General features: G+C 34.4%; 1 protein-coding gene across 3 annotated transcripts in view; it reads right to left on the bottom strand.

The window, feature by feature from the left end:
- Window positions 1-24,253, bottom strand: part of LOC132729681 (serine/threonine-protein kinase TBK1-like) — a 117,751-nt gene that overhangs the window by 43,802 nt on the left and 49,696 nt on the right. For 2 of the 3 annotated variants that reach the window (XM_060715493.1, XM_060715495.1), the window contains exons 2-3: window positions 3,547-3,687; window positions 179-308 (exon numbers count right to left, since the gene is read on the bottom strand). In XM_060715493.1, coding sequence (XP_060571476.1) covers window positions 179-308; window positions 3,547-3,687 — 271 coding nt within the window. Of the gene's footprint in view, window positions 1-178; window positions 309-3,546; window positions 3,688-6,140; window positions 6,164-24,253 lie in introns of those variants that run through there. The other variant, XM_060715494.1, reaches the window with a different exon arrangement.

Below are 24,253 nucleotides of genomic sequence, written 5' to 3'. Positions count from 1 at the left end.
TTCTCTGTTCTTATCACTACCAAACATATACTGTAAATAAAACATTTATACTGCAGGACCAAAATGAGCCAGAAAACTTTCTTGTCATTAATATTACTGGGGTTTATATGCTTGACAGGGAAATTAATTAAATTATAGACAATTGTAAATGGCAATTTGCCATCAATGTGATACTTACTGACATGTTCAAACACAATGAGAAACTCTTCCTCTGGGAGTCCATAGGCATTTTTGGGGTCTTCCAACATGTTAAACAGGGAGCCATGCTCTGTTAATTGCATTATAATAACTTTATTCCTTGTTGATTGCTGAAAAAAGAGTTTAAGCATTTTTCACTCTGTCATAATTATAAGGTTTGCCTCTCTGTATTATATCTTTAACACAACCAGAAACCTGATTTACAGAAGACAGTCAACAAATGTTATGAAAAATATCCTTATAGAAAAATGGCTGTTTTCATTGAAAAGTCTCCCGCTACATACTAATCAAACTTGGCACAAATGTTGACTGGACCATTGCCTTTGCAACAACATGCTCAGGCTTAAATTTTCTGTAACCATGGCAACGAGGGGGCATCTCAAAATTGCCAAAAATCATTATTTTGCGTTGATTTTTTCCATCTAAATTGACTTCAAAGTGCTGCAACCTCTCAATGGATTGAGATAGTCAAATGCTTTCCAGCATTGGTTACACGTTACCTTATGATCGATCTGGGGTCATTTTTAGCCTCTCACGAGTCCAAAATTTTCTTGCCGCCCCCCTTCAAACCCCCCAAACAGAAGGGGGCACATCCCCCTTCTGTATCTTTTAGTTGGGGGGGCTGCGCCGAAAAAGTGGTCACTTTTTTTAACAACATTTCTCAAACAAAAACAAGTGTTGGGGGGCGTAATAAGGCATTTTTTCACCATTTGAGACAACAAAAAAAGGGGGGGGGGGGGGAAGGTGAAAAAGGCGTGTATATCGCGTAATGGGTTAAAGGGAACTCATAATTTTTAGTCCCAATATATTATCCAGAACTCAGCAAATATGGGTTTTCTACCAACTGATCCCCAAATAAACTTTTACAATTATAGCTTGTAACCTTTTACAATAGAGTGATCAATGTGTTGCCCTTAATATCATTATATTTACTTATTTGTTATTGTTAATTAAGGTATGTTCAGTACCCCAGACTTAGTAGGGAAAAGTTTCAGAGTATCAGTTTTATGAGAAAAGCCCAGAATGTTACATATTGATTTCAATCTCTAAAATTTGGACTACCAGCAAATAGTCTACATGGTGCAATATATCACTGTTGTATCATAGTTTGGAGACTTTACTATAGAAAACATACCAGGGTAAAATCCTATACCAATACTGTGATGATGCACATTACGTTAACTGGAGTGCAGGTATCAGTTATCCACACTCCAGAGCATGACCATTGATTGGCTCATTTTTTTCTGGGGTTTACATATTGTGACAACAGAAAAAGATATAGTGAGAAATATATCATATTCACATGCTAGTTCATTGGTACCTTATTTCTGGGGTTTCATAATGTGACAACAGGGAACGTGCTATTATTTTTACCTATAATACAAAAGAGAAAGAACATCAAAACAACTTGGCAATCTGATTATACGCCTGGCGTGCTCCTCATACAAATCAGATAGCCTTGTATGTTTCGATGCTCTTTCTAAAACAAATCATCAAATCTAATTTTTTACACCTCTATAACAATGATGATGCTGAACAATTAGTTTATTATCAATACCTTGACTCATTATAAAATCTTTTCGTATGAGGAAATAATTCACTATATACGCACCTTGACTCATTATAAAATCTTTTCGTATGAGGAAATAATTCACTATATACGCACCTTGACTCATTATAAAATCATTTCATATCAGAAAAGGAAATAATTCACTATATATGCCATCAGTGAACTCCGGATATATGGAAAAGTTTTTGTATGTCCCTATGTATATACAGCAGTGGTAAAGTACTTTTAAATAAGAAATGTATCAGGGCACTTCACTTCATTTGCTGTACTGCGTAATATATCAACATGTAATACTAGTTTAACAAAAAATGTAAAACAAAGAAGTTTCACAAACTGTATGACTGGGGAAACTATTGTTCTTGATGTGACAAGTATTTAATGTATCACTGTGACATTTACTTAATGACCTTCAGATCAATATAATTGACCTTTGACCTATACTGACCTCAATCTCCTAGGGGTTATTTCTTAGTCTTGACCAACTTCTATAAATCATAGGACAGTAGGTCAGAGTGTTCTCTAGTTATTGGTCAGTCAAGGCCAGTGACCTTGACCTTTTACCAAGGTCATTTACTGGCTATGGGCAATGCCCCTATCAGGTGACAAAGATAAACCAGGGGCTTATTCCTTGTCAAGTTATTGATCAGACAAGAAAAATGACAAACTACATATGAACGGACATACAAACCAATCCCATCCACATTTTATAAGCATAGAAAAGGTCAACCAGTCTAAACATTGTGCTGTTTTAAGATCTGATATATTTTGAAATAGCTCGAAAAGATAACCTTTTAAATATCTTATTGTATTCTAATTTAACTGTTCTACACTATGATTGACTCACTGAAATACCTTTTTGTACTGGTTCTAAAATATTTATTATTGTCATAAACATTACATGAGAACAGATAACTTGCAAGTGTTTTAAATTCCATATTAGTATAAAAATTTATGTTAACAAGCAAACCTACCAATTTCAATACAAAATGCTTGATCAGTCCTTTATTTCCATGAATCATTTAGTGTAACTGCTACTATGGCATAATAAGACACAATCACAAAGGTGGCTCCTTTTAACTTTCATTAACTCCATTTTTATTAGGACATTGAAACATAGAAATGGCAAAATACAGGATTTCACATGATTTGAGGTCAAGGATGCAAAGTTATATGAGCCGTGTAACGACAAAACCAACATAGTGGTTTTGCGACCAGCATGGATCCAGACCAGCCTGAGCATCCGCGCAGTCTGATCAGGATCCATGCTGTTCGCTATCAGTTTCTCTACTTGTTATAGGGTTTGTAAGCGAACAGCATGGATCCTGATCAGACTGTGCGGAAGCGCAGGCTGGTCTGGATCCATGCTGGTCGCAAACCCATTATGTTGGTATTGTCATGACGCGGCTCATAATTATATACAGAGGTAAGATTTCATTTTTTTTTTTAATGATTTCTATTTTTTGCTCTTATGATTTACTAACTCATGTATCAGCAAGTACCTCAAATATAACTTTTGTAGAGGGCCACCTACAGATCATTCTTGCAGAGTTTGGAAACATAATCTACCATGTAAGTTATGAAGGAGATGTTGTTCATAGAAATTGTAGATAATGTGCGCAATAGATGACCAGACCAACATCATGCAATCATTAAAGTTCATCTATGAGCATTTTTGTTGATATCTATGTACCCGGTAAGTAAAATAGCTCCCGATAAACTACCAATAATCAATCTAAAAATTTATAAAAATTGATAAATTTTAACCAAGGAAAACTCACCTCATCTTCAATAGCCAGCATGGGTACAATATTCTTATGTTTAAGTTTGGTCATCACCTCAAATTCTCGCATCTGAACATCGTGAGGTCGCATGTGTCCAGCTTGGCTGAAAACCTTCACCGCAACTTCTTCTCCAGTGCTCTGAAATGTATTATTCCACTTACAAGTTAAACAACAGTCAGTGTGATAAACGTTTAATAGTTAAATCAATGTAGTGTTTTTTCCCAATTGATATTAATTTCCTAAGTGGACAAAAGGGAATTTATGAGTAAAATTCCATGTTAGAGTCAGTAACCAACAAATAAAATCCTGAAGTCATCATCTTAAGATTAAATGAATGAAGAGGAAGAAGTTGGATGCAAAACTCATTAACAGAATTGAATTCCATAAATATTCATGCAAGAGTTGTTGCTTCCAAGATAATACCCTTTGTCTTACATACATATATAAAATGATAAAAAGTGCAAGAACACCAAAAAAAATATATTCATATAGTAAATCAGACCAGCACTTCAGACAGGAAATTGGCCCTTCCAGTAAGATGCATGCATTAAAGCATCTGCATTAAACAAACAGGTCATCCTGAACTTGAACAAATTTTTAGATAAATCATTATCAACTTGTCAAATAAATCATCACTGACTCTTAATATAATTAACTTTGCACATCCCATCTTTTGGTGAGAAATTCAATCTCCATTCAAAACAAGATTGCATTTGAGAAAAATGCTATGCCACCGCATGGTTCAAATTTCATAGCTGTACATCAAAGGACAAGAAAGTAGGTCACATCATCAAAATCTAGGTCACTTGATATCAAAGTTCAATTTTACAACTAAAACTGTGCACATGGTCAAAATGTCGTTGCTGTACATCAAAGGACAAGGAAGTAGGTCACTGTCCCCTTGGGCAAGGCATAATTTTGACCCAAGGGTTTAATTCAAAACAATTTTGATACAGGTCCACCAAACAACATTTCAAGTCAAATATCTAAGCTATAGCTTTCTCCCATTCAGAAAACATTTGTTTTATTTTCTGTTTTACTATGTGTACACAATGAGAATCACTGCCCCAGGGCAGGGCCAATTTTGACCCAGGGGAAAAATTTTGAACAACTTTGGTAGAGGACCTATAAATGATATTATATATCAACATCAAAGCTCTATGCCTTGTACCTTCAGACAAAAATATTTTATTTTTTTCACTATATGTACATAATGAAAATCAATGACCCCCGGGGCGGAACCAATTTTGACCCCAGGGCTATAATTTGAACAATTTGCAAGAGGTTCACTACACAATGTTTCATGCAAAATATCTTAACTCTAGCCTTGTAAATTTTAGAAGATGATTTTTTAAGTTTTTACTATATACATATAAGGAAAACCTATGGCCCCCAGGGGCGGGGCTAATTTTGACACAAGAGGCAAAATTTGAATAACTTTTGTAGAGTACCTTTAGATGATATATTTAAACAAATATTAAAGCTCTAAGCCTTCTACCTTCAGACAATAAGATTTTTTTATTTTTTACTATATGTATATATTGAAATCAATGACCCCCAGGGCGGGGCAATTTTGACCCCAGGGCTATAATTTGAACAATCTTGCTAGAGGTTTATTACACAATGTTTCATGCAAAATATCTAACCTCTAGCATTTGTCAATTGCTAGAAGATTTTTTTTTTTTTAAGTTTTTACTATAAGTTTTTACTATATACATATAAGGAAACCAATGACCCCGGGCGGGGCCGATTTTGACCCCAGGCTATTAATTTGAACAATCTGGGTAGAGGGTCTTTACCAGACAAATGTCTTATGCAAAATATCTAAGCTCTAGGCCTTTTGGGTCTTTACAAGAAGGTGTTTTAAGTTTTTACTATAAGTACATATAGTGAAAATCAAATGACCCCGGGGCGGGCCGATTTTTGACCCAAGGGCTATAATTTGAAATAATCTTGGTAAGGGTCTACAAGACGATATGCCTTATTGCAAAATATCCAAAAGGCTTAATCCTTTTGGGGGTTTATACAAGAATAGGTATTTTAAGATTTTTTTTTTTTACTATATGTACATAGTGAAAATCAATGACCCCCGGGGCGGGGCCAATTTTGACCCCAGGGCTATTAATTTGAAACAATCTTGTTAGAGGTCTACCAGACAATGCCTTATGCAAAATATCTAAGCTCTAGGCCTTTTGGGGTCTTTACAAGAAGATTTTTTAAATTTATTCTTATTAATTACTTTTGGGTTGCCATGGCAACCAGATTTCTGCATGGAATGAAATTCTTTGAACAACTTTGGAAGCCCTTTACCCAAGGAACAATCCTGCCAAGTTTGGTTGAAATTGGACTAGTGGTTTTTCACAAGAAGATTTTTTAAGTTCACTATATAATCTATATAACACACACACAAACACACACACACGCACACACACACAGGTGAATCGCTATATGCCACCGCATCGCAGATGCTGCGGTGGCATAAAAACAAAAAACAACAACAACACAAAAACATTTCCATCTTCAATGTACATCTTCCAGATGGTGAATTTAGTTTAAGTAATACCTAATAGATTAAAATACCAATGACTTACCATTTTCTTCTAATCTTTAATTGTTATCTCAAAAGAAGAATGCACATATATATATATATATACACATAAAGCACTAGTTACTAAAGTAGTTTATAAAGATTTGATATATCGCTATAACGACAGAGAGTATAACCTTGGACACTGTTGCTATTCAACCAATCATAAGTTTAACCAAATCAAAAGCTAGCAGATTTAGATCGGTTTCCCAAGCTGCATGAATGGCTGAATGAAAAACTTTTCATCTAAATCTTTGAATTTAACTCAACATTATACTATAATGTAAGTACAAATTTCTTTCAATTTTTAAACTTGTTGTAACATACCGGTAAACAATTACATGTACTGTCAAGATGTATGACAAAATAGTGGGCTATATTTATTAGATTGTGTTAGCGATGTCAGAGATTACAACTGTGATGTATTTTGTGTGACTGAAATGGTACTTTTGTGTGACTGAAATGGTACGTAGTATTATTTGCACATGTAAGGATGACATCATTTTGCTGTACTACACTTAACAAAAAAACAAACTGATGTTTATAACATAATCATAGTGTACAAATGTAAATGTTAAATGAAACTTGGATTTGTAATAGCGTTGATAACCTGTTTCTTAAAAATGTAGCTCAAATTTGAGGTCAAAAGTCATAGGGGTGGTTTTCAATAATCACCAAAAAATGAAGAAATGTTTTTGTGACTTTTTGAGTATCAGTCTAAATGTCAATGTGTATTAAGTTTTGAGTGACCACTGTTGGCCCTAATGTAGGTTGCTATTCTCCTTCTCATGGAATACGTGAGACAGCCCAAACGTTACTTAATTGGTATGTTCTGCTATTCAACAAAGAGGACATGTCTCAGGTCAATATAATTGTTAATTTGATGATTATTACGTACAAGATGCCCAAGCTTGTGCCACGTGTGTCCTATGGGATTTGGTCAAGCGACACCGCCGGCCTCGACAAGACGTGACACCATTCTGAGCCAAAGTCTGTGTTGTAAGACAAGCTGTGTGGGGCCTCCTCACCTTGTCAGGCTGCAGAATCATTCCTGGACCCTGTTTTTGCATAAATGGAAGAGATTGTACCTAAGGATGTTCACATACCTAGTACCGCATTAAGGTTGCCTGGAACGATGACCAAAATTAATGTGTTCTTTGATTGTCCATAATGCCTGCCCAAACCATGACGCTGCCATTGCATGATTAATTAATTTAGGTTAACCATTTAGCAATAAAAAGTATCTGACATGTGTTTCAGTTCATTTGTTTCATGATCCTCCAGAATAATTTGATATCATATCTCATGCAACGCTCATTCAAAATTTACACCTATTTTTTGCACCTTACAATGCATCAACAAAACAAATAACTATATCTGCATGAAACCAAATTGTCTAAGGATAAAGTAAAGTAGAACAAACCACAAACCACATTATTTAGTTCACAAATTTTGTGAAAAGTTGTATGTTTCTTGTTTCTTTACATATTATGAATGAAATTATTTTCTTACATTATTATTATCATTATAAAGTGATTGATGTATATTTAATGAAAAGTAATAATTTTGGTTACTCAGTAGCTAACTTAAATCATGCACAGTTTAGTTTTTGAAAATTATTAAATTAAAACATTATAAGATTCAGTACAGACTTTTAAAATTGCCAAAAAAGTTACATAACTTGTTCTTTTACCGGTCAAAGGCCAGTCTAAAATCAGTTGGACTTGACCTGTAAAATTCACAGAGATTAAAACTGAATATAAGAAGAGTTTTAATTAGTCATTTTAAAAGAGTTTTAATTGGTCACTTTAGAAGAGTTTTAATTGGTCATTTTAAAACTAGACTGTTTTTTGGCACAAAACATATGTCTCCCAAAACTATGTATGGTCACTCCAGTGAATTTTGCTTGAATTCCCACCAGCAGCTTAGCCTGTGATAGCAGGACAGGAGTTTTCTTTTTTCTAAGCTCTGACAGCTATTTTGTGCAGCGAAGCGGAACATGCCAGTGATGTGCATAACAAGGGATGGTACTGATCACTCCTGTGAAGTTACATTGAAATCCCACCAGAAGTTTAACCTGTGAAGAATGGACAAGATTTTTCTATTTTTAGCTCTGGTGGCCATTTTGTGCAGCCATGCAGCGCTGGTGAAGTGCACAACTAGGGATGGTACTGATCACTCCTGTAAAGTTTGGTTGAAATCCCACCAGTAGTTTGACCTGTGAAAGCCAGCCAATTTTTTTCTATTTTTAGCTCTGGCAGCCATTTTGTGCAGTGAACCAAAACATGAGGTGAAGTGCACAACTAGGGATGGTACTCAGATCACTCCTTTAAAGTTTGGTCGAAATCCCACCAGTAGTTTGACCTGTGAAGGCCGGACAATGCTGACGGACAGACAGACGGTGAGGCAAAAACAATTTCTCCAACAAATTTTGGGAGACATAATAATGTAAAGGATAGTTCTAAAATAAAATTTACACAATAGTTCTTGAAGTTCTGTTTATCAATACTTCCTCCCAAAAAACATTTTACATTGCATTTGTTTATAGTACAGTTTATAATTTTATGTAAGACTTACTGAGTTTATTTTATGCAAGATCTGAGTAACAAATCATTATGTCATTGTTAGGAAACGCTATCTAACATTCTTTATGCCCCTTGCGGAAAAACAAAAGGACTGATAGCAAGTAACCATTTTTTACTTTTTTTTTCAACCTCAAATCCCAACTTTCACCTTAACTCATTTGCATCATTTTTTCACATTATTGCATCACCTCTAGAGTACACTGTGATTAGGTTAAAAATAAGTACTATACAAATATGTCAAGTATCTAAATAAATTACTTAAAAATAGGGTATAGGTAAAAAGTAAAGCAAGTTTAAACAATTGCTATTATTCTTAATTTTTATTTATGCAAATAAACAAAAAAAAAACCATGTGGCCTTTGGGGAAATTTCCAGTCATAGAAACATCGGGGAAAAACATAATAGACCTTAAAGTCAAGGTCAGCATGACAAGGACAACTAGTTTTGATCATGATTACTGACAAAAAATTTTGTGTCTTACAAATTTGAATTAATCTATTCATAAATAACAAAGTAATAGCCAGTTAAAAGAAAAAAAGGGAAGAATAAAGTTTGACATTAATGGACCATAAAGGAATGTTAAAATGTTTATTTATGAGCTTGAAAGCCACAAGAAGCATTATATTGATCAGATAACATGCCCTCATACCTGTAATCAGTTTAAAGTGTATCATAAAGAAATTGTTATGACTTTGTAATCTATGAGCCATATAATTAACCACTACAGGTGTAACAAAGTGTCATTCACAGTGATAAATCACTTATTTAACAGGATTAAACCTTTTCACATTTTCAAACACCTGCTCCACCTCCTTAACTAAACAAGAGGGCCATGATGGCCCTGAGGTTGCTCACCTGTATATAGGCCCCCCAACCCCCACCCCCACCCAACGTTGCAGGGCCAATTTAACCCAAGTGCTTTTATTTGCACAAACTTGGTAGACACCCATAAGAAGATGTGTCATGCTAAACATCTAAGCTCTAGCTCATTGGCTTTTTAAAAGAAGATTTTTTTTAAGTTTTTACTATACACATATAGTTAAAAACAATGACACCCCTGGGGCCGGGCCAGTTTTGACCCCAGGGCTTTTTTTTTGAACAAACTTTGTAGACACTTACTTAGAAGATGTTTTCATGCTTAAATATCTAAACTCTAGCTATTTGGGTTTTTTTCAAAGAAGATTTTAAAGTTGTTGCTATACACATATAAAGAAAATCAATGACCCCCGGGCGGGGCCAATTTTGACCCCAGGTCTTTTATTTTGAACAAACTTTGTAGACACTCACTAAAAGATGTTTCATGCTAAATATCTAAGCTCTAGCTATTTGGGTTTTTTCAAATAAGATTTTTTAAGTTTTTGCTATACACATATAAGGAAAATCAATGACCCCCGGGGCGGTGCCAATTTTGACCCCAGGGCTTTTATTTGAACAAACTTGGTAGACACCTATTAGATCATGTTTGATGCTAAATATCTTAGCCATAGCTCTTTGAGTTCTTTAAAAGAAGATTTTTTAAGTTTTTACTATATGCATATAGCAAAAATCAATGACCCCCTGGGCGGGGCAATTTTGACCCCAGGGCTTTTATTTGAACAAACTTGGTGACACTTATTAGAACATGTTTCATGCTAACATATCTTAGCTCTAACTCTTTTGGTTCTTTTAAAAGAAGATTTTTTAAGTTTTTACTATATGCATATATAGGGAAAATCAATGACCCCCTGGGGCAGGGCCAATTTTGACCCCAGGGCTTTTATTTGAACAAACTTGGTAGACACCTATTAGAATCATGTTTGATGCTAAATATCTTAGCCATAGCTCTTTGAGTTCTTTAAAAGAAGATTTTTTAAGTTTTTACTATATGCATATAGCAAAAATCAATGACCCCCTGGGGCGGGGCCAATTTTGACCCCAGGGCTTTTATTTGAACAAACTTGGTGGACACTTATTAGAACATGTTTCATGCTACATATCTTAGCTCTAACTCTTTTGGTTCTTTAAAAGAAGATTTTTTAAGTTTTTGCTATACACATATAAGGAAAATCAATGACCCCCGGGGCGGTGCCAATTTTGACCCCAGGGCTTTTATTTGAACAAACTTGGTAGACACCTATTAGATCATGTTTGATGCTAAATATCTTAGCCATAGCTCTTTGAGTCTTTAAAGAAGATTTTTTAAGTTTGTTACTATATGCATATAGCAAAAATCAATGACCCCCTGGGGCGGGGCCAATTTTGACCCCAGGGCTTTTATTTGAACAAACTTGGTGGACACTTATTAGAACATGTTTCATGCTACATATCTTAGCTCTAACTCTTTTGGTTCTTTAAAAGAAGATTTTTTAAGTTTTTACTATATGCATATATAGGGAAAATCAATGACCCCCTGGGGCAGGGCCAATTTTGACCCCAGGGCTTTTATTTGAACAAACTTGGTAGACACCTATTAGATCATGTTTGATGCTAAATATCTTAGCCATAGCTCTTTGAGTTCTTTAAAAGAAGATTTTTTAAGTTTTTACTATATGCATATAGCAAAAATCAATGACCCCCTGGGGCGGGGCCAATTTTGACCCCAGGGCTTTTATTTGAACAAACTTGGTGGACACTTATTAGAACATGTTTCATGCTACATATCTTAGCTCTAACTCTTTTGGTTCTTTAAAAGAAGATTTTTTAAGTTTTTACTATATGCATATATAGGGAAAATCAATGACCCCCTGGGGCAGGGCCAATTTTGACCCCAGGGCTTTTATTTGAACAAACTTGGTAAACACCTATTAGAACATGTTTGATGCTCAATATCTTAGCCATAGCTCTTTGAGTTCTTTAAAAGAAGATTTTTTAAGTTTTTACTATATGCATATAGGGAAAATCAATGACCCCCCCCCCCCCCGGCGGGGCCAATTTTGACCCCAGGGCTTTTATTTGAACAAACTTGGTAGAGACCCATTAGAACATGTTTCATGCTAAATATCTTAGCTCTAGCTCTTTGGGTTCTTTAAAAGAAGATTTTTTAAGCTTTTACTATATGCATATAGGGAAAATCAATGACCCCCCGGGGCGGGGCCAATTTTGACCCCAGGGCTTTTATTTGAACAAACTTGGTAGACACTCACTAGAAGATGTTTCACGCTAAATATCTAAGCTCTAGCTCTTATGGTTTTTTAAAAGAAGATATTTAAAGTTTTTTCTTTCGGTTGCCATGGCAACCAGAGTTCTGCATGGAATTAAATTCTTTGAACAATTTTTAAAGGTGACCACCAAAGGAACATTCCTGTGAAGTTTGGATGAAATTGGCTTAGTGGTTTATGAGGAGATGTCATTTAAAGTAAAAGTTTACGGACGGACGACGGACGGACGGACGGACGGACGCCGGACGAAAAGCGATCACAAAAGCTCACCCTGTCACTTTGTGACAGGTGAGCTAAAAAATAACAGTGTAAAACAAGCAGTTAAGTGTCTTCCAACAAGCATAGTGAAATCCAGGAAGGGGGGGGGGGCGGACAACAGTAGTGGTTCATTCTACTGTTGACATTTTTATATAGATGGTAATTTTAAAGAATAAATTGCACTACTGCTCTTTCCTGGAAGTCACTTCTGCTTTCAAGGTCATACTTGAATTAGTCAACATATGGTTTTGTTCCAGTATAAATCAAATCCATAAATAAATAACAAAGTTATTACCAATTGTATCAATATTCACTAAATTGACCTGAAGTGCCTGTGCCAAATTTAAAGGTCAATTTGTCAAGTTCAATGAAATTTACTTAAAGTCTTGTCCAAAGGATTGTTTTGCACAACTTATTGAAGACAATACATTTCATTGATAACAAAATATTAGCCAAATTATAGCAAAAAACTGAAATTACAATAATTTGACCATCAAGGTCAAGGTTATTTAAAGGCTGAGGTCAACAGTGTTTGATATTTTCTTAAGACATTGTCCTGAAATACATGTACTTGTATAAGGACAAGACCTTTCATAAATAATAAAGATATAGCTGCTAATTGTAGCAAAAAAAATCCAGCAAAATTCAAACATTTGACATGGTCAAGGTCAAAAATTTAATCTGGTCTACTTTAAAGTCCAAAGGGTTGTTACTTGAAAGTCTTGTCCAAAAGGTTGTTGTGTTCAAGTATGAAGACAATCCATGAATTTTTTATAAAGAAACATAAAAGTTACTGGACAGCAACCTGAACTACAACCTGACTGTAGTAGCTTAAGTCGAGCTTTATACATCATACATAATTATTTTTTTCATTGAAAATAATTATGAAAAAGATTATGTCAGAAATATATTACTAATTACCTCCCATTATTTACATAAACTGTTAAATAGACATATTTTTGTAAGTAATGCTTTTTGTAACTTATGATATTGATAATTCTTCATTTGAGCACGAAATTTGTCACATAAGACCATGACAGTTTGAGGTACAGGGACTATAATGTTAAATTTTAGATTTTCAATGAGAAATCAGTTATTTACAGGAAGTTTCCTATCTAAACTAAGAGAACTGACCTACATTTAGAAATTCATTAAACAAGAGCCGGTTGAACCGGGTGATGCTCCCCTAATAGGTTTTGGACACAGGAAGGTATACCTCTTGTAGTGTCAGAGTCATGTCACAGACAAAGTTCATAGTGTAAAACAACCGAAATGTTGTGCACCACACCTTGTCTCAATATGGTGATCATTTCTGTGAAATAGTTGTAAAATCCAACTTCAAATAACGAAGTTATGGTCCGGACACGAATTGCAGCAAGGTCATGCTTTGACCTTGACCTTCAAGGTAGCGACCCAAATGTTGCATGCGACAAGTCGATTCACTATGGTGATCATCTCTGTGAAATAGTTGTTAAATCCCAATTCAAGTAATGAAGTTATGGGCCGGACACGATTTTGCTGCAAGGTCATGCTGTGACCTTGGCCTTCAAGGTAGCGACCCAAATAATGTGCGCGACACATTGTCTCAATATTGTGATCATTTCTGAGAACTAGTTTTAAAATCCGACTTCAAATAACGAAGTTATTGGCCGGACACGATTTTGCTGCAAGGTCATGCTGTGACCTTGACCTTCAAGGTAGCGACCCAAATGTTGCACGCGACACGTCATCTCAATATGGTGATCATTTCTGTGAAATAGTTTTAAAATCTGACTTCAAATAACAAAAAGTTATGGGCCAGGCACGATTTTGCTGCAAGGTCATGATGTGACCTTGACCTTCAAGGTAGCAACCTAAATTTTGTGTGCGACATGTTGTCTCAATATGGTGATCATTTTTGTGAAATAGTTTTAAAATACAACTTCAAAAAATAGGGTTATGGACCGGACACGATTTTGCTGCAAGGTCATGCTGTGACCTTGACCTTTAAGGTAGTGCCCAAATGTTGGGCGTGACACATCGTCTCAATATGGTGATCATTTCTGTGAAAAAGTTTTAAAATCCGACTTCAAATAACAAAGTTATGGGCCGGACACGAATTCGGACGTATATACTGACATAAATGTCAGGCTGTGACCTTGACCTGCAAGGTAGCGACCCAAATGTTGCACGCGACACGTCGTCTCAATATGGTGATCATTTCTGTGAAATAGTTTTAAAATCTGACTTCAAATAATGAAGTTATGGACTGGACACTATTTTGCTGCAAGGTCATGCTGTGACCTTGACCTTCAAGGTAGCGACCCAAATGTTGCGCGTGACATGTCGTCTCAATATGGTGATCATTTCTGTGAAATAGTTTTAAAATCCAAATTCAAATAACAAAGTTATGAGCCGGACACGAATTCGGGACGTACGTACGTACAGACTGACGGACAACCCGACGACTATATGCTCCCCCGAAATTTTTCGGGGAGCATAAAAATATTTTCCAATTACACAATTTTTGTTAAGATTCCTCACAATGTGGGGTTAATTGAGGACTGCACATGGATTTGATCCCCCTTCCACTCAACACATGCCAAGCTCCATAGTTATATAATCTATTATAATATGTGTCACTATTCACAAACACTAAATATTATATTCCAATTAAAATAGTAATAATAGCCATATTACTTAAATTTTTTAAAGTGTATAAAGCTATGTATTTGCTGTTCTCTGTATTGTAAAGTTATTGTTTAAAACATTGTGATTAAAATAATTACAGATTATAACTTGAATGAAACAACTTTTGAAGTATATTTTAATGAAAGTGAGGCAAGCATCAGAAATCATCTCCAAACCTACTTAACCTTTTCCCTTATATAAGCGTGTTTCGACGGCTTTTTGACCCCCCCCCCCTTTTTGAGGCCTCAAACAGTGAAAAAATGTCCTATTTAGACCCCAAACACTGTTTTTTTTTGAGAAATGTTGTAAAAAAAGTGACCATTTTTTCGGCGCCGTCCCCCATCCAAATAATACATCAGGGGGTTGCCAGAAGGGGATGTGCCCCCTTCTGTTTGGGGGGTTTGAAGGGGGGCGGAGTCCCCCTCATCGCCAAGAAAATTTTGGACTTGTGAGAGGCTTAAAATGACCCCAGGTTGATCATAAGGTAACGTGTAACCAACGCTGAAAAGCCTTTGACTCTATCTCAATCCCTTGAGAAGTTGCAGCACTTTGAAGTAAATTTTGATGGAAAAAATCGAGGCAAAAAAGTGATTTTTGGCAATTTTGAGATGTCCCCTCGTTGCCATGGTAACAGGAAATTTAAGACTGAGCATGTCGTTACAAAGGCAATGGTCCAGTCAACATTTGTGCCAAGTTTGATTAGTATTGAAGCATTTTTTCATAGTTTCATAGCAGTTTGAACTTGTTAGAGGAGGCTTTTCAGTGAAAATGGCCATTTTTCACAATATGCTCATGGGGGAAAGGGTTAACTAAAAAAATTATAAATGTTACAAAACAACAATTTTTCACCAAAATTAGGTAAAAGACCACATGTTAACATGGAAAAACTAGATTTTGGGTGATTCCAAGGTTTTTCATCATTTTTTGTTAACCTTTTCCCTTATATAAGCGTGTTTCGACGGCTTTTTGACCCCCCCCCCCTTTTTGAGGCCTCAAACAGTGAAAAAATGTCCTATTTAGACCCCAAACACTGTTTTTCGTTTGAGAAATGTTGTAAAAAAAGTGACCATTTTTTCGGCGCCGTCCCCCATCCAAATAATACATCAGGGGGTTGCCAGAAGGGGGATGTGCCCCCTTCTGTTTGGGGGGTTTGAAGGGGGGCGGAGTTCCCCTCATCGCCAAGAAAAATTTTGGACTTGTGAGAGGCTTAAAATGACCCCAGGTTGATCATAAGGTAACGTGTAACCAACGTTGAAAAGCCTTTGACTCTATCTCAATCCCTTGAGAAGTTGCAGCACTTTGAAGTAAATTTTGATGGAAAAAATCGAGGCAAAAAAGTGATTTTTGGCAATTTTTGAGATGTCCCCTCGTTGCCATGGTAACAGGAAATTTAAGACTGAGCATGTCGTTACAAAGGCAATGGTCCAGTCAACATTTGTGCCAAGTTTGATTTGTATTGAAGCATTTTTCATAGTTTCATAGCAGTTTGAACTTGTTAGAGGAGGCTTTTCAGTGAAAATGGCCATTTTTCACAATATGCTCATGGGGGAAAGGGTTAACTAAAAAAATTATAAATGTTACAAAACAACAATTTTTCACCAAAATTAGGTAAAAGACCACATGTTAACATGGAAAAACTAGATTTTGGGTGATTCCAAGGGTTTTCATCATTTTTTGTTAACCTTTTCCCTTATATAAGCGTGTTTCGACGGCTTTTTGACCCCCCCCCCCCCTTTTTGAGGCCTCAAACAGTGAAAAAATGTCCTATTTAGACCCCAAACACTGTTTTTCGTTTGAGAAATGTTGTAAAAAAAAGTGACCATTTTTTTCGGCGCCGTCCCCCATCCAAATAATACATCAGGGGTTGCCAGAAGGGGATGTGCCCCCTTCTGTTTGGGGGGTTTGAAGGGGGACGGAGTCCCCCTCATCGCCAAGAAAAATTTTGGACTTGTGAGAGGCTTAAAAATGACCCCAGGTTGATCATAAGGTAATGTGTAACCAACGCTGAAAAGCCTTTGACTCTATCTCAATCCCTTGAGAAGTTGCAGCACTTTGAAGTAAATTTTGATGGAAAAAATCGAGGCAAAAAAGTGATTTTTGGCAATTTTGAGATGTCCCCTCGTTGCCATGGTAACAGGAAATTTAAGACTGAACATGTCGTTACAAAGGCAATGGTTCAGTCAACATTTGTGCCAAGTTTGATTAGTATTGAAGCATTTTTCATAGTTTCATAGCAGTTTGAACTTGTTAGAGGAGGCTTTTCAGTGAAAATGGCCATTTTTCACAATATGCTCATGGGGGAAAGGGTTAAAATATCTGCAGCACATTTTGTTCCAGAGAATTTATTTTATTTACATACATTAACAATACATGTAACATAGACATTCTGTATTACAAATTGTTTAAGAAACAGTCATAAGGTTATGGAAACAACATAATTATACCGCCTTAAATTTTCATAAATTTTTCATAATTTTTTTATCTATAAAAACATAAATAGTTTTAAACAATCTAATTTGCCTGATTATGTTCTGTTTACAACACAGAATTAATAAGCCATGCTAAAAATCTCATGATCCTGTCATCTGATAATCTTTTCTCTTTAATATGCCAAACATATGTCAGAATGATACGATATCATCACCCTTAACTCTAATGTCCTAATTGTCATCAATATATCACATTCCACCAATCATATGGTAATCAATTTAACAATTTTTTTTTTTAAACTAAATGATTATTGTTAAATAACATTAAATTTTCATCAACTGATATAAATTCTTTTAAAACATTTTCAAAAGAGTTGTTAAACATACCTTTCAAACATGTTTTGTTTATTATCTTAGAGGAGACTATTTTTACAATATAGGTTTTTTACCTGAGTACCGGTATTTCTGAAGTTTAACCATTCCGCAAAAGGTTTATATTCCCATTAAATCATTATGAAAAGAGAAACTGTCAGATAAATGAGACTAATAATGTGTTAATTTTGTTAGATAACATTTAACTGATTATCTGTTGTTTTTTTATGTTTCATTATTATAAACATTGTACATCAAAATGTAGCAGCTATTTTAAACCACTTTACATTGACACTAAAATCACTTTACAGACAGGAGGCGTGTGGCGAGGATTACAAATAATAGGTGTATTGGATTTTTCATGAGTTGTCCCTTAAAAACTAATGAGAAGAGAATCATAAGTGAATAAAGTCAGGACATGCCTGATTTAGTGAACAGCAATATTAAGGATAGAATTTATACTGGTGAGTTAATTTTCAATAGCTAGCCTATTTAAACATATTTGTATAGTACATGCATTAGAAAGATATTTGTACTAAACTTTGACTTGATCATGATGTAATGCCCCATTTTGTAAAGTGCCAAATAACATCAAAAGTATATATATCTATACACACATTTCTTGAATGATTAAGATAATTGTGTGCAGACAAGGAAATATTTCTATTTTCTTGGCAGTTTATACAGGTCATTTATGTACAGGGAAATAATTATTTAATAGAAAAAGCATCGAAACACGAGGCTATCTGATTTGTACGAGGGGGCGTCGAGTGTTTTGATGTTCTTTCTCTTTTGTATCATAGTCAAACATAAAAACACGTTCCCTGTTGTCACAATATGAAACCTCGGGAAAAAGTAACCAATGAACGAGCTTCTGAATATGATATTTCTGTCGCTTTCCCTTTCTCTGGCAAAAATGAGCCAATCAATGGGCATGCTCTGGAGTGTGGGTAACTAATACCTGCACTCCAGTTAACGCACTGTGCATGTATGTGTATATGATTTAACTCTGACACATTTTCAACAGAAAGGTCCCCAAACTATGATACAAGTACATATAACTCATAATGATACTGGCAGCAAACATGTATTAACACTTAACCTACTGATTTTTTTAAATGGGCTTTCCCTATTTCCATTTTGGAACAGTCCATTATCAGTTTTAGGGGAATTTGAAGTTGGCCAGGCAACAGTATAGAGCCTGGTAAGCTGCTTGGCTCTATACTATCACTTTCGCCTTCAGCAGGGTAAAGGTTATGTCTGTCCATCAGCCGTCCATCTGTATGAGTTTATGTAAAGAAATAATTTTGTTTTAAAAATCTTACTTTATAAGGATGGCAGCTTAAGGTAACATACAATCTTAACATTCAAATTGGTTGATTATACATTATAATTATATATATAACCAGTTGTTACATAATCATCACAATATCTTTAAATTGTGGATTCAGTACAGTTTATTTCTTGACCTTGAAATTAAATATTTTCAGCATACATAATGGTAAAATTGATTATAGTTTAAACATATCTGAAATATTTCAGTGGCAGTGGCTTTTAAGTTAACTACGTCAGACTAGTAATATCATATGAATTTGCAGGCTGTTTTAAACCTGAGACAGGGGTGAGCTGAGCACAAAAGTGCACTAAAATAAATTCTGTATTGCTAAAAATTATTATCATAATTTGGTAATGGATAGAAAAAGTTTATTTTTTAAATAGAGAATTGTGTACCCAAATATTTATTGATTAAATCCGTTGATCTAGTACTTCAAACTATCTGTGAATCTAGTCAGTTTTTGCCAAATATTGTTTGACACTGGGGGCATTAATTGAGCTGTAAAATGTTTATTTGTTTATTAAGGCAATGAGTAGTCAAGTGTCTAGTGATTTGATACTGCACTCAGTAGTCAAACATTAAGTGTTTACTTATGAAATGATAAGTGTTTTGATACTGCACTGCAAAATAGCTTGGATATTGTAGCTCAATTGGGAAACAAGTTCTTGCAACTTATATTAATCTCTTTCGAGTCCACTTCTGGAACCAACCAGTACTGGTGTCATATGAAGAAACATGGTCGTCATGTGACCCATTTAGGGCTCGAACCCCTGATCAATAAGTAGTAAAATGTACAAGTATTTTAATGGGGAACTAAAAGTCAAAGGTTTAGTGTTTAATAGGGCAATTTAACAATTGTTAAAAAAAAATTATTACTAAAATTTGAGGAGAAAAAAAATAATTTTTATAACAAGATATAAGAGCAATTACGCAAAATGTATTTGCATTTCACTTACAATTTAAGGGTAATCAGTGCGATTTTGTCAGGAATGTAAGATTTGCAATTTTACCTAAATTTGATCGAATGTAGTTTGCAGTTTTTTTTGTAAGTAAGTCTGTTGACAAGTCTGCCTATATGGATGAATAATTTTGTTTGTGAATTAATAAATGTCTTGAATTAAGGAAATTTACAGCAATTACAGCAATTAATTTTTCACAAACCTTACAATCAGTGTTCACAATTCAACAATTTTCCAGTATATATATTTCACAATGAAGGATATTTGATATTTTTAAGGTTATCTGATCACGACACTCAGTATTTCTTCCAGAGCGCATTTTTGACACATGTGATGCAGTAATTTATTCTCCATTATTTTTAAGTACATATTAAATTATTGAATTCCAAATCCATGGCAAACTTTTTACAAATTGAAATACAAAGCATGCACTTCTTTGTCTAACTTCTACAACTTAATACCTTTTAATTGTCCTTTCATCAGACAAAAATATTCTCTTTCATGCACCCCAGGGGGCAATTTAATTATGTACAATTATTTTTCTATCCATTCATTACCCCATTTTCAAAACAATCTTATATTCACAAACAATGAGAATAAAGATCAACAAGGCAATGGACATAGCCCCTGACACACCTAAGCTACCACATCAGGGAACCCAGAAGGCACAAAACAAAAAAGTCGAAGTGTATAAGGACAGTGAAAGGAGGAGACAGACAGGTTATGAGTGAAATAATTATGAAAACTAAAACAGCCCCTATAGGAATTAAAGAGACAAGGGCTATAAGGGTGTAAGGGGATGGGGGAGAAAACACCCTCTTTCAATCAATACAAATATTTTACCTATAAAGTATAGCTTAGGGACATTATAGCGACAAACTACCAAATATGGTAAGCATGATTCAACTGTGTAAACAATTACTTGCTGATTTCACTGTTCTGTGAATGGAGCTTAAATACTTGGGTAATTAAATTTATGAAAGTTTTTTTTCCTTATAGAGAATCTTCAAATGATTTTTATGCAATATTTTTTTTCTTTTCATTTTTCAATGACTGAATGAATTATTGGGAAGAGGCTGATATATTCAAACAAAATTAGTGGTTCCAATTCTCCTATTTATTTCTTGATTAATAAAATAAATGGTTTGGCATGACCCTCTTAAATTTCAAGCTACCCCTGATGCAGAAATGACCCCCAAAAAATTGGAGCTGGAAGAAACACTGTGAGACATTATCTGTAACTTTAAAAGTTTCTTCTAATTAACATCAAGGTGCAGTGCAATTCATACACCCAATAAAAAATTATTGGGTATCTTGACTATATAATGAAGACTGCTTTTAATGATAAATTAATTGTGATTATAATGTTTTTATTTTACATTACTTTATTAAATCAATACTTCATTTGTCAGAGTAAATACTTGATTTGTTCAATAACAACTTTATACAAGCCCTGAAACTCATTTTTCAGTATGCATATTTGAATAAATACTTTTTAGGGAAACAAACTTAAGAGATTTCAAGGAGAATTGCAGATAACATCAGTTATTGTTTTTGGCTTATAAGTTTTATAACTATTACATGGTTAGTGTCACATTTTATCACATGTATTATAATTGAATGCGGAACATGATATTCAATGATAAAATCTGAATGATAAGGACAGACTCAAATTCTTTATCTACAAATATGTTTGAGCAATTGGGGTGAGGATATTCAAATAACATCATTCTGATAAAGGCATTAACACACCAAAACATTAAAAAAAAGTATATAAATTTTGGACTCTTAAATCATTTCAAAATAATGATATGATTCATGACACTAAATAAGTTAGCCGGCATGTTGCTTCACATTTTAATCACCTCAATCTTTAAAGAACTTAAGTTTGATTTTTGCAAAGAATTTTAATGTCTTTTTTTTGTTATGATAATTGTATTCATATGTAAACACACTCCCCCCCCCCACCCTTCCCCAGTCCACCCCAAAAACCACCACCACCACCACTACAACACAAGTTAACAATTCTCATCAAAACTGACCAATCCTAATAGTGGGTTTTATTAACTGATTTGAATATATAATGATACTCTTTGAATGGTCAAGTATAAATGTTAAAACTGCACAATAAAAAGAAATAATTAACCTTTTACCTCATATAGAAATTTTAAAGGCTTTTTGCCCTCCCCCCCCCCCTTTTGAGGCCTCAAACAGTGAAAAAATGCCCTATCTAGGCCCTAAACACTGTTTTTAATTTGAGAAATGTTGTGAAAAAAGTGACCACTTTTCAGCGCCGCCACCCATCAAAATGGTACATCAGGGGGCTGGCAGAAGGGGGATATGCCCCCTTCTGTTTGGGGGGTTTAAAAGGGAACAGTAAGTCCCCCGGCATCGCCAAGAAAATTTTGGACATGTGACAGGCTAAAAATGGCCTCAGGTCCATCTTAGGGTAGCTAGTAACCGACACTGAAAGGCCTTTTACTCTATCTCAATTCATTAAGAAGTTGCAGCACTTTGAAATCAGTTTTGATGGAAAAAAACAATGCAAAATAGTTCTTTTTCCCCCTGTTGCCATGGGAACAGGAAATTAACGCTTGAGCATGCTTTTACAGAGGCTGTGGTACAGTCAACATTTGTAAGTTTCATCAGTATTGAAGCATTTTTCATAGTTTCATAGCAGTTTGAACTTGTAACATGAAAACGGCAATTTTTCACAATATGCTCATGGGGTAAAAGGTTAAGTTTCTTATATTGTAATGACAATTGACAATAGTCCATGTGTACTTAATTTTGTTATTTGTTTAATTGCCCTGATCAAGGAAATTATTATATCTGATTCAAATAATTTATGTTTCATGCCAGGAATTCCATTTCTTAGAATATTCATGATTAACAACATTAATTTTGAACATAATATTTTACTTTATGCAAAGACCATATCAATCAAAAATATGTTTGTCCTAGGATCATAATTTGGTCTTAACGGTACTTGGGAAAGTCCATTAAAGGGTAAGTCTGCATATTATCTGAGATTGATAGTGTCAACAACTATATATAGTTTAATTCTAAAAAGAATGTGTACTATAGTAGTGGCTCAGTGGTAAATCAACATCACTGTAACTTCTAATGATTTGAACTCAGAGGTTCGAACCCTACGCTCATCCGTGTTATAATAAGGATGTTGTTTTTGTTTTTTCCCTTTTTACTTTGTCTGTCTTTTATATGCTCATTTGAATATATTTTGTTCTTCTAAATTTCTATTTCTATTGGTTTTTTTTTGTTGTTTTTTTATTTCTTTTATTTGTTCCCCTCTTTGTAAAAAAACTACTTTATGTCAAGTGATAAATATTTAAAAATTCACTTTAACATTTTAAAAATCAAGCTATTTTAAAGTACACACTACGATTACGAAATATTAATAATTTGAATATAAAGATCAAATTATATAACACACTTTAGTTTGTTATATTTTTTTTACATTTCTAATAATGCTTTTTCCTGATGTTTGACGTTTTCTCTTACTTTTTACACTAGTGAATATTAACCTGTGTACAAAAATATTCTATCTCGCTCATTTGTAACTATATGAAACAAAACCGGTCAAATAAGAAAAAGATACATAAAACACCCAAATGACATTGTACTTATTAAACCATGATTCTAGCATGTTTAAAGTACTTATCAAACCATGATTCGGACATGTTAAAGTACTTATTAAACCATGATTCGAGCATGTTAGAGTACTTATCAAGCCATGATTCGAACATGTTAAAGTACTTATTAAACCACGATTAGAGCATGTTAAAGTACATATCAAACCATGATTCGAGCATGTTAAAGTACTTATCAATCAAACCATGATTCGAACATGTTAAAGTACTTATTAAACCATGATTCGAGCATGTTAAAGTACTTATCAAGCCATGATTCGGACATGTTAAAGTACTTATTAAACCATGATAAGAGCATGTTAAAGTACATATCAAACCATGATTCAAGCATGTTAAAGTACTTATCAAACCATGATTATGGCATGTTAAAGTACTTATTAAACCATGATTCAAACATGTTAAAGTACTTATTAAACCATGATTTGAGCATGTTAAAGTACTTATCAAACCATGATTCAAACATGTTAAAGTACTTATTAAACCAATGTGATTCGAACATGTTAAAGTACATTAAACCATGACTCAGACATGTTAAAGTACTTATTAAACCATGATTCGAACATGATAAAGTACTTATTAAACCACGATTCGGACATGTTAAAGTACTTATTAAACCATGATTCGGACATGTTAAAGTACTTATTAAACCATGATTCGAACATGATAAAGTACTTATTAAACCATGATTCAGACATGTTAA

Source organism: Ruditapes philippinarum, unplaced genomic scaffold (genome assembly GCF_026571515.1).
Source record: "Ruditapes philippinarum isolate M1 unplaced genomic scaffold, ASM2657151v2 ctg1389_1_1_1_1, whole genome shotgun sequence".
NCBI lineage: Eukaryota > Metazoa > Mollusca > Bivalvia > Venerida > Veneridae > Ruditapes > Ruditapes philippinarum.
This window is presented reverse-complemented; position numbering and strand designations above follow the sequence as displayed.